Source organism: Scomber japonicus, chromosome 15 (genome assembly GCF_027409825.1).
Source record: "Scomber japonicus isolate fScoJap1 chromosome 15, fScoJap1.pri, whole genome shotgun sequence".
NCBI classification, from domain to species: Eukaryota; Metazoa; Chordata; class Actinopteri; order Scombriformes; family Scombridae; genus Scomber; species Scomber japonicus.
In genome coordinates, this window is record NC_070592.1 from 23,983,094 (window position 1) to 23,995,462 (window position 12,369).

Genomic DNA, 12,369 nt, shown 5'->3' on the forward strand with positions numbered 1-12,369 from the left:
AAGAGAGAGAAAGAATAAGTTGTGCTCTTTTGATAATCAATCAAGACATCATTTAGTAGGGTTAAAGTCTTCAGACGTCAATACATTCATTTAGATTTAAAATGCGGTTTTGAATGAGAAACAAAGGAAAACACCTACATCTGACTGCTGAAGGTTGTTTAAAAAAGGTCATTTCAGATTTTACTAGGACAGGAAACAAATAAAGCAAGTTAAGTTTCATAAAAAACAAACTAAGCTTTATTGACAAACTGCTGCAAAACATCTTTTGGACAGATTTAGTAACCTATTTAGGCAAGCTTACACATGTAGCATAATGCATTTTATGGAGAGGGTACAGATACTAGTGGCAGAATAAGTACAGTTAGGATGTTTTAAAATATGTACAAGAGTTCGGATTGAGCTGCAGGATCCCTTCTCTATAGAAAGAGAAGACCCATGTGGAGATTTTTGTCCCAATCCTTCTTGGTGTACTTTGTGCATGCAGTTTATAGAGAATCAGATCACAAAATGAAGACCTGAACTGTTTTTAGCATAACAGGAGGCCATCTCTTGGCCATGTTCTCATTAAACATTTTGTCTTCAGAGTCTTAAAATTAATTTTTAACATGTAAAACAAATTGAGGATATGAGGACAGTCCATCTCAACAGTGTCTATTAGGGCTATATTTCAAAACTCTAAGTACAATGACAAATATTGCTGCCTAAATCTAAATGGACAACGTTTTAGAACTATTTAAAAACAAACCATCATCAAGAATGAATTGTACTGATTTCCATTAACATTGATTCTTTAACCTTCACTTAATTTAAGTTTTTTTTTTTGTTTTCTATATTACAAGTTTAAAAGGTCTTTTATTCGGCTATATTAACAGAATTTTGAAATGTAGCCTAAATGGGAATCTGCAACTGACCCTCGACAGATTCTTTGTATTTAAAAAACAATTATAATGGATTCCTTAGACAAGTGGGTAATGAGCCACTATTTCCACTAGAAATGACTATTTCCAAACAGTTAAAAAATTAATGATTAACAATGCAAAAAAGCCAGAAGGGAGTAAAAAGGGTCAGAGAAAAAAAATACAGCAAAATAAACAAAAACTCAAATGAAAAAAGGAACAAAAAAGGACACCAACTTCTCCTCTCTAACCCATCTAAAAGCCGCTTTGGTTGGTTGGTTGGTAGGGTGGATGGGTGGTTGGTTGGTGCGACAAAGTAGGGGTGGGGGGAGTGGGTGGGGGAGGTCGCGGTCAAATCTCAAAAAACAGTTCCGATTTTCAGTTCCCAATTTTCTCTCTCGTATAAAGTCCGATGTAGGAAAAAAGACCAAACCAAAGACAAAACGGACAATTACTTTTGCCGGGCTGCTTAAAGCGACAGCTGCCGTGGTAGACAGGCGGTAGTCAGGGCGACACGTTATGGGTGGCGTGTCCGCTTCAGTACTGTCGGTATGGGTGCTCCCTGTAGGGCGTCTTGGCACCTCTGGAGGGGGGCATCGCCTTTCCAGTTGTTCGCTGAGTCCCATTCCAGTCATCCTGGCCTAAAGACACACATTCAAATAATTACACCTCTCAATGTTCATTCAAACCGCTTCATGGTTTACTACTGACAACCCTTCAGGCTAGTGGACAATACAGTAACCTGTGGAGGTTTCACGAAAAACTGTTACGTTAACAGTCAGCATTCATCACGCAGAAGCACTGTACGAATCCTTGAGGTCAAACAAATGTGTTTTGCTAAATATTTATTTGATTGTTTACATCTACGTTTATCGTGTCACCCACTCGATCCGACTTATAAAACATTGCTCAATAGCGCTACCAGTGGTCAAAAACTCCACAAGTTACTTTTAAAAAATCATGTTAGTGACTTTGAAACCCATTTTAACTGCTGATCCAGAAAGTTAACCTGAAGTCTTGCAGCAATAAAAAGTCATAAAGTGGGCTAACAATAGCTTCAGACTCCGTTCATTTGAGCAGTGTGTTATATATATTCTTAAAAATCCATCAGTCGATGTTATGAACAAATTCATAACAAGTAGGACCTTCGGAGTACACCATGAACTAGCATTCACCTTGTATGTTACTTTTTACATCCAGCATCTACTGACAGTGAATATGATGTCATGTTTACCGTATGATTCGTATGACTCTGTGGTCTCTCCGTGTCCGTAGTCATAGTACTCTGGCTCTCTGATGGTCAAAAACAGGGAGAGAGAAGAGAAAAAAAATCTGTTAGTCTTAACACACACACACACAAAAAAAAAAAACATCAAGAAGCTGCTGACTGTAATATCTAGGGGAATGATAATTGGCTTCCACGAATAAGATCAAAGCTTGGCTCTCTAGCATGGAACATCTCGGGTCCCTGCTGGTTCTCCTAAATAACACCGCCGTACTATGAAACACCGTCTATGTCGGAATTTTGTGCAGAAGTGGCTAGAAAAGTCTCTCTGCATTCGAACCCCCTCCCTCCTGTTTTGAGTGAAACTAGCAACTAGGCGATGTGTGTTCTTTTTTGTGGGAAAGCAGGTGAAAAACCGAAGAGACATCTGATTCACTCACGCCTGTGGCTGACTGTAATAGCTGTCGTATGACTCGTAGGCCGGCTCTGTGTAGCTCTCGTCGTAGCCCTGGAGAGGGGAGGAAACAGAAACAGGAGTGAGATGTAAGAAGAGGCTTGTTCATGAATCATGAATGTCAAGATGTCCCTGATGTGCTGCACTTGTACTAAGGCAGACGCACTACAACCCCCCCCCCCCCCACTGCCACCACCACCTTATGTCTAAAGCATCTGAAATCACTTGTTCCTGTGACGGACGAGCAATTCAAATCTAACCGAGTCCCCACAAGAGGAGAGGTTGGAGAGGTCAGACTCAACTGCGTCAAAGCTGCCAGCAGCACATCAGCAAAAACACTCACATCTCTATGCTTTGCACTACATGGTCCTCTACTACCATTATTATGTATAACCCCATCAAAATCTCATTTAAGATGTATTTCACTTATTTGTATGTTAACATCAACATTGTGTTGCATTTGACCACACAAACTAAATGGATAAATGAAAACTCTCCACTGGCTGTACTTACATATTCGTCATAGCTCTCAGCGGCTGCAGCAGGGTTGTGCTGGTGGGGTGGCACCATCCTCTGGGGGGGTCCGCCAGTGGGGGGCCTGGCGCGGGGTGCCGCAGCTCCCCTTGAGGGCGCCGATGGGGGTCCCCCTCGGCCTGACGGGGCGCCCCTCACTGCGCCGCCTCTGGCTGGTCCGCCTCGACTTACGCCGCCCCGGGCACCGGCACCACGAGGAGGCATCCCCCTACCCCTGAAAAACATTGAAGTTACAACTGTGTTCATTTTCTATTGACACTGAACATAAGTGGAATTTCTTATGAGTCACTGGTGATGATCTCTCACTAGTCTTTCAACTCATTTAGATTTGCCAGAGGGGCGCGCGTGTGTGTGTGTGCGCGCGCATCTCCTCACCTGTGTGCTCCAGCAGGGGGGACTCCGCGGCCCCTGACTGGCATGCCCCCTCTGCCTCGGGCTCCGTGCTCCTGGCCTCCGTTCAGGTAGCTCATCTCCATGAACTGCTCTTGGCAGATATCATCCATCATATCCTATACACACACACACACACACAAAAAAAAGAGAGAGGAGTGAGTGTGAGAAAACAAGACACGGAAAGAGTGAAGTTATACAAATGAAAAAAAAAAGAGAAGCTGTAAGAAAAAGGAGGCAGCATGGAAGAAAGAGTGATGAATTAAAGAGTGAAGCGCAATTACGGAGCTGCTCAAAAGCCTAATGGCTAACAGAGCAAGTGGAAGAAAAAGTCTCAGTGCCAATGACTCAGAGTGTTAAAGAGAGAGAGAGAGAGGGAGGGATGAGGGGGGTCGAGGAAGTGGGTGGTTGGAAAGCATCCATCCACACTCCCTGCCTTCCTGTGTGCCTCTACATCATGCACAAAATGTAAATCCCTTCCTTCCCTACACTTCTGGACAAGCCTGGTGTGACTGCATGAACGGGTTACCTTATTTTTATCTGCAGAAACATTGGAGGTGGATTAGTCAAGCCGCCTGTCTGAGCAGCGCAAATCCTGCAACGCAATCCAACGGCTTTCTTCGGGGAGCAATCGGAGGAGCTGCACTGTGACCTAATCAATTCTTTCTCATAAATCAGACCCTGCACTGGAACGGCGACAGAGCTCTAATGATGGTGAAAAAAGGGAGAGGAAAAAAAAAACCCAAGCAGATACTAGAATATGCAAAGGCAATGGCAAGCAAACACAAGCCATCTGACTGATTAGAAATTCTTCTCAGGCGAGGAGCGGCTGCCTGAGCAGCTGCATTTAAAAGGCCGGAGAACTGACACGACTTTACCCCGTCCAGGTATTCAGATTGAGTTTCCTTAGGAATGGTGTTTTATAGAAGTTATCAAATAAATATCACAGTGTCGAAGATATAAAAGCATCTGCGGGCTTTGTGTTTGTGCTCTCATTAGTCATATACAAGCGTACGGATAGAAAAAGGATGAAGAGGAACAAAAGCCTCCCGGATTCCCTCGGCAGAAGCGAACGAGTGATACATAAAACATTTCCACCGACGTATCACATCCATTCGTTTTTCTGAGGAGTCATTTATTAAAAATATGGCCCGATTCCAAATGAAGGCCCGGCGTCAAGCCTGACAGATTACGGCCTTAAATTGTAATGACAGGTTCTGCAGGGGACGGCTTTTTACATAACGCACCGATACCAACATCGCAACTGGTTCATCGGCCCATTCATCTCGCCCTCTGATCCAAATTATTCTTTCCTTCTACAAAGACAGCCCGCACGCTAATTAAAAAATATAAGGCATCGCACAAACCCCAGGGCCTTCTGGCCTGCTTCGGCGGCAGCCATTGTTAAAGCGCTATGAGCTTCAGCTGGGCTCTGACAGCAGACCGGGGGTTGGCCCGCGCTCAAGAATCTTTCGACATAAAACCAATAAAGTACGTGTGGGACGCAGAGGGTGAACTTTACCACGCATCTGTCTGGGAGCTACACAGCTCCACGCCTGATTCTGCTCCCTCTCTCTCTTTCTCTCCCTAAAGAACGAGACGCAGTGATGACAGACGTGCAGACGGGCCAGATGATGGGGTAACCCTGCTGACACAGTGAAAGCGACCCCATTCCTCCTCTTAAGCTGATTGCTTTACGTGCCTGGACTGTGCCAGCAAGGTGTATTTGCTGCAGGTAAATAAGCGCTCCATCTCCTCTAGCTGTCCCTGCTGGGCACCCCCCCCCCTCCTTCTACCTTAGCTTTGTCTAACTTACATGCTGCAGCTGGCTCCACCTTTCCAAAAAACATACACTCTCAGTCGATTACACAGGAACACTTTCAGCAGGGTCTCTCAGCCGCCGACTCCATTTTTAGATCCTAATATTCTCGTAACCCCTGCTATTACAGCTGTCAAGTTGTCGTGTGAATTTGAGCATGGCATGGTATTATTTTCATGGAGCATGGAGAGAAAGCAGTGGTTTTACATCAAGAGCAAGTTTTCTTTTCAAACTACTCTTAAAGTAAACTTAAGGAAATGGCAATATATAAGAACTACACTCACAAACCTGTGTGCAAATAAACAGTGACAAAAAACTTACTTACAAACAACAGAACTATAAAACTTTTCTTCTAGTTAAGGCTGCAACTAAGTCATTATTTCATCCTTCAATCATCTCCTTGATTAACTGGTTATCAATTTTGTCTGTGAACTGAAAAAAATGAGCAAAACGTCCCATTTTAAAGGGCATACAGCAATGTTTTCAAATTGCCTGATTTGTTTAGCCAACAGTCCAAAATACAAAAATATATAAATCAACTTCCACATTAGATTATTATGAAACATAGTTTTGAATGACAATAATAAGTGACACAATTTGCTTCAGCTCTTGTTTTGTCAGTATTGTCCAACTGTCAAAGCTATTGTCACAACTGCACCAGTTTACTTATTAGTTTAATTTCATTGTACAAGTGAGGCTATGGGATATTTTTTTCTCTTAGAAAGCTTAAGACATCACAAGTGCTAAACATGTGATTGTTTATCAGAGTTGTTGACAGTTTACAGACTGAAGTAATATCATCATTTTCAATAACACAAACAAGCCAATTAAGTCAAACTTACAGGAAACAGGAACTTCTTGACCTCCTCCATGGCGTGTGCCATGCGCAGGTAGGCCTCGGGCACGGGGGCGAACACCTCGATGAATACGTGCAGCTCCATGGACAGATGGGCGTACTTGGGCTCGCCTCCTTTCCTCAGCCCCTCCTCCTGAAACAAGGGCAGCATTGCAAGAGTGTCAGTCAGTCAAAAGGGAACTGCACGCTAAAATTAAATAAATTACGCAGGACGTAATCGCATTTCATCCAGCTCAGAGGGAGGCGTAGGTGTGCTAGTGTCTTCCTTTACAGTATATAGCTTAATAATCACATCAGACTGGTAGATAATACATTTAGCGGGCTATCCTAAAGAGTCCTAGAACAGATGTGCGGTGTGTGGATGCCCTTGTCTTTGCTATTGTCAGCTTGTGCTTTCTTAAGAGTTTAGGCCATCTGGGCTCTCTGCCTGCCATCCCTCTTAAGCACAAGCCAGATGTGTTATAGCTTGAGGTACCCTTCTCACAGGTGCCTCCTGCCAGATGTGTGTGTCTAAGTGTGAGTGTAAACAACATTTTACCTTGGATTTGTCTCTCATGGATCCTTTCCCCAGCACAGAGATCTTGGCTCCGGTCTCTTCCTGCAGACGTTTGATTGTATTGCCCTGAGGTCCCAAAATCTTCCCCACGAAATTGAACTAATAGTGAAACAAAACAGAAGAAAATTAGCCTGACAGTCAAAATAGGGGAAAGGGGCAAGTTTAATACCAACAAACTAAAGGGGCCATCACTGTCTGGGGTCTTGTTGTACACAAACCGAAGCTTTAAGTAACGTGTTTACCTGAGAAGGTCGATACAAGCCCTTGAGGACTGCAGTACTATCTGTTACTATTCACTACAATGATCCGAAACACAAAGCCAGAGCAAACTTGTGATCAAAACTTGCAATCTTTACCTCATCTACCTTGGAACAAAGCAATTACTGTGTGTACATGATGTGTCCTACAATTAGCTGTCACTGTCAAACACGTCTAGCAGAAAATATTGCCCTCGACGAAGCCGTCCCTCTGGGGGTTGTAAAAGCGGCTTTCGGAATCTGAAAACACTTATTAGTTTTGTCGTCCCTGCTACAGCGGACTGATTCCACAAACTGAAACTAAGTCTGGGAGATCAGAGGGGCTGTCTTACCCCCACAGACCAGACTCCTACATCATATTGATCTGATGCTCACGATGGGGCAACATCTATAGATCTTATTCTTGTTAGAACGAGTACAGCTTCTTAAATGTAAGGGTATTCTATTTTTTTTTTTTGTTAAACGATAAAAAAGCGTACTAAATTTGGCTTCGGTCAAGTGACCCACACCGATGCAAATAACTAACGATGATGCAAATGAAGCGTTTTACAAGTACGGTGTTGGTTGAGTTTGACAGGCCGGGTTAAACCCTTCCTCTTGTTCTGCACATGCCATAAAATCAATGTAGCCATAAGTCGGAGCCAGCTATAGATTGAATTGACACGGATGAATACACCTGAGGTTACATGATAAAGACCTCACTCCGAAATGGAAATATTTACAGAGCACAAACAGAGGAGAGGATCCAATCTACTGAGCACAGTTTGAATTACGCAGAGCTATCCTCACTAGAGTAATATTAACATTTTGATCCTTTTAGTGATATTTTAAAAACATGCCAGTATCGGTTGTAATTATACTCTGGAGCTTAAAGATCAAGGTTGAGAGGAGTAATTTGAGACTCCTAAGTAACCCCACAGCTTTGTGTAATTGAAACCCGGCTGCAGGATAAATTAAATCGAGAGGGGTTCACAGCGGGGGGAAAAAAATAGAGGACAGAAGAAAAGGGATGGAAAAAACAGGGGTATAGACAGCTCACCTTCGGGTACTGTTTTACAGGTATGAGCACACGTTCCTTAAGTTTGATGTTCTTTGTTGTGAAAAGGTCCAGGTATGCATCTGCCTCCTTTGGAGTCTCGCCTTTCTGGATTCTATCAATTTCTAGAAGGGGGGAAAGGCATTGTTTCAGGCAGAGTTCATGCAGTCAAACAGAATTCAAAAAGAGGCAAAGCAGTCATGAGGAGAACACTACCAGGTGAGCATCGACTTGGAGATTTGCGTGTCAAAAACTGTCTTCGAAAAGGTTTTTAAAAAGGTTACATTTCATTGTGAAGCAGGTTTTTAACAACATTAAGTACAGTCATTGAAAAGGAATCGTAGACCTCTAAAAAAAATATTATTTCAACCTTGGCAACTTGAAATCTTTTGATTGACAAATCACCAAATCAGTGTTTACTGATTGCCCTAACAAAAGGTGCACACCAATATTACAAGATGAAGAAAGAGTACAGATGTGTTGTACTTGGCACCTGCTGCGATCTTGTCAACATTACAAATGGAGCCTAAACAATTAGTTGATAGGCATTACCTCAATAGACAGAATATAATCAGCAAGTATTTTGATAAATCAGGTAAATTCAGTCATTTTTCAAGCAGAAACTTCACACATCCAATGGTTTCAGCTTCAATGTGAGGATTTGCTACTTTTCTTTGTTTTAGCATTGAAGACTAGATATCTTTAGGTTGTTGTGTTTAGTGTTGATCAAGCAAAACAAGACATCCGAGGACACCACCTTGAGCTGTGAGAACTTATGATGGACATCGCAGCTCAAATCTTCAAACCTTTCAAACCACAAATGGAGAAAATACTAAGTGTAATTGCTACTCTGCTACTCTTCTATTCTCTCTTCCAAGTGGAACAGCACCAGCAGCGCCCGTCAGTCCTCAAACCACCTCCTCACTCCTGGCCATGACAACTCCTGAGCCTACGATGTGCAAACATGTCAGATACACCCCAGCCTACCAGCTGCAGATGGGTGGGAGAAGCCTGAGTAGATGTTGAACCTGCAGCACACGCTGACACACTTGGTCTTTCTGGATCATTCTCACTTTCGTTTTCAAGAGATGTAGCCTAGATTTCAGCACGAAGACACCACCTTATTCATGACCAGCACAGGGAGAGGTACAACCCAAGATACTTGACCGGAGCAGCTAATTAAAAGACCAGCTTGGAGTAAATGACTAACACCCACTGGCAGAGCACATGGGTAACAATGCCTCAAAACAAAATAACCACTAAACTTACAATTCTTGAGTTCACCTAGCCATAGCAGTCAATAGCCAACCTATGGTATCTTATGGTCTATATTATCAGTGTCAGCCATGTGAGGAATTGTGGTAGGCTACTCCTGGCAAGACTTTCAGTGTATCATTCCACGATGTAAGTACATCATATAGAGATAGTTTTCTATTAGGTTGGGCGATATGGACAAACTCAAACATCAGAATATCTGTGAGCAAACACCTTGATAGACATTTCAACAATATTGTAGGGATAACTCTTGGTACGTTTACGTTTATTCACAATATGATTTTTTGATCGTAATCAGTGATGTGAATATAATTAACAACTAGAGCAATTAGGCAAGTTCAGAAAATTACTGTAATGCAGCCTTTAAAACCAGAAAAAGACAACACTTAGGCTATCACGATAAAACCATACCTAGGCTCATACCACGACGTCAATATTGTCAATAGACAGCCCTAATTTTCAGATATAGGTGCTGTCCCTGGGAATAACAAAGATTTTAATAGTAGGATATAGCTCGCTGAGGACCACAGGATAAACATTGTAACCAAAGGCAATGTTGTCCCTTCTGCAGCACAGCTACAGGACAGCAGAGCTCAAGGACACTTCGGCAGCGGCCGACAAAGAACGGGACCGAGGTTCCCCAATCACACCGTCTCTTCACTCGGCTTTCAAAGCACCGAGGTGACCCCTTGTCACTGTTACTGGCGCACATTTAATAGCCTGCTGCGCCACACAGCCACCGGACAACGAGCTCAACAGGGGTTCAGCAGCGAAAACAAACGACCACAACAACCAACAAACAACAACAAGAGTCAGAGTTTAAACTCGACACGTCGAAGCTGCCTGAGGAGGGACTGAAATTGCTGAGAGAACGATTTTTGAAAGCGTGTCTCTTCGCGAGGCGCCTCGTTAGCTTTAGCTTATTTCCCCAATATCAGAGTTATTAGCTCCAATATGCATCACATAAGCTACACATATTCAGCAGTAAGGTGTGTGCGGGGTATGTTGCGGTTGAACGGGGCAGTCCGTCCCGTCCGCAAACACATGGTGCTTACAGCGTGGAGGTGTGCGGGTTTTTTTTAAAGGTGCGTTTATAAGCCGTACGTAGCCCCGCTTAAACTCACTGCATGCACCGGGTTCACTGGCTTGAAAATAAACCGCAAGTCAGCTCACTTTACCTGCGTTTAAAAGTTTCATGGCGTGCGTAAACGACGAGTCCAGGCTGTCCTTCTCCGCCAGCAGCTCGGGGAGGTATTTGTCGCCGTTCTCCATTTTGAGTTTAGAGGGGGGGAGGCAGTCAGTTTCGGTGCAACAAAAAAAGCGTGCAAAAACCCCAACAATAATAGAAAAAAAAAAAAGTAGTCCAGTTATGTAACTACGGAGTGCCGCGTATCCTCTGTGCGGACGGCGCTTTGCATGTGGCTACCGGGCGTTTCTGCGACGGAAGGGTCCGATACTCTTCAGTCTGTGTGCTTTCCCGGCCGGTTGGTTCCCTCTTTGCAGCAGCGCTGGCAGGATGGAAATGGGAGAACAAAAGCGGTGAGAGACTGGAAGAATAGCGATCCGATTCAACTAGACGGAAGTGAGCTCAGAAGGACGTATTTCTCGGGATCGGCGCCGCCTACTGTGTGCTGTGTGAATGCGCCGCTAGTAGCGATAATCCGGCGATCATCAGGGTGTGCCTGATGTATGGACTGTAGGACTGTAAAAGTAAAAATGTCCAGACCAGCGGTTCTCTCAGGGCCCAGGGGATTATTCAGGGTGATCCAGGGTGGCCCCCAGTGAAAATAGCACTCATTTATTCTCACTGTAAATCCATCTATAATTAACACAATGACAGAGTGGTCATAGGTTTCATACACTTTCTGTAATAAAACATCTAAAAGCAAACATCTTATCAAATGGGGGGACCCTGGGAATAAAATATTATGGGGATCTAAATAATGTCAGTTTAGGTGTGCTTGATGTGAAAATAGTTTGAGAACCATTGTGGAGTCTAGATCAGAAGGTATTGAAGTTCCCTACAGCTGGATTCTGAAGACAGTAGACAACTTCATACAAAATTTATATTTTAAGATAGGCTGTAACTTGTGTGTAACTGCCAGAAGAGCTCAAAAGTTATTTATTAATGATCATATTGAAAATATGTCTCTTATACCTATAGGCATATTTAGCTGACATATTTCCTTTGATGTATACAGTGTTGCATAGAATTAGAAGCATTACAGCAATTGTAGAAGGGAGTAATTATCTTTTTAAAATGCTTTTTTAAGTGTAAATTCCTTTATAAATTTACCTTTAGGCCTGACTATAATATAACCTATGTAATTAGGTCCAGCAGGTGAAGGTATTGTCTGTGTAACTGTATCATTACTACATCTTAATCTCAGTTACGGAATAACATTTAATTTTTTTATCACAAAGAGATTTAAGCATATTCTCCAAAAAAAATTAATCACTTAGAGATAATATAAAATTGACGAGTATAAGATAGACAGATATACAGACAGACAGGCAGTCAGACAGACAGGCAGTCAGACAGATAGATAGATAGATAGATAGACAGATAGATAGACAGATAGGTACCAGTGGGAAATTGTGGTATTATAAAATCACATCAATCACAAAGGACATATAAAGGAGGACAGCAAGAAAATAAAATATACCTAAAGCTATTCATAATAGACAATCAAATAGATTAAATCTGAGATTAGTACTAATATGTATGAATTTGTATGTACTGCAGTCATACAGTCAATACATTTTTCATCAAGTGTATATTAATTGATGTGAATAGATGATGACACATCCTCTATAATTTGTTGATATAATTTCAGCTCATACAGGTTGCCCTTAGGATGTGGCAGTTTCATTCCAGGCTCTCTACTGCCCCTTAGTGGCAGTGGTGATCATGACAGAGAGTGGGCCACATGCTGCTGGAATTGGATCCATCCGAAGAAACCCTTTCTTAGTCTAATCCCCCCCTTTTCCTCTCCAGTTCTATTGATTCAAAAACACTTAGAGGGATATGTGAAAGTGAAAAGCGCAGTGAGGAGAATGTCTGGAACAGA

At 42.7% G+C, this 12,369-nt stretch overlaps 1 protein-coding gene across 1 annotated transcript; it reads right to left on the reverse strand.

The window, feature by feature from the left end:
* Positions 1-214: 214 nt before the first annotated feature.
* On the reverse strand, positions 215-10,867 carry khdrbs1b (KH domain containing, RNA binding, signal transduction associated 1b). The gene is made up of 9 exons (XM_053334007.1): positions 10,477-10,867; positions 8,027-8,148; positions 6,713-6,829; positions 6,161-6,307; positions 3,485-3,618; positions 3,089-3,323; positions 2,562-2,629; positions 2,131-2,189; positions 215-1,537 (listed from the first exon to the last, which is right to left on the reverse strand). Exons 1-9 carry the CDS (start codon positions 10,568-10,570, stop codon positions 1,434-1,436), a joined length of 1,080 nt encoding a protein of 359 aa, XP_053189982.1. The 5' UTR covers positions 10,571-10,867; the 3' UTR covers positions 215-1,433.
* Positions 10,868-12,369: the final 1,502 nt, after the last annotated feature.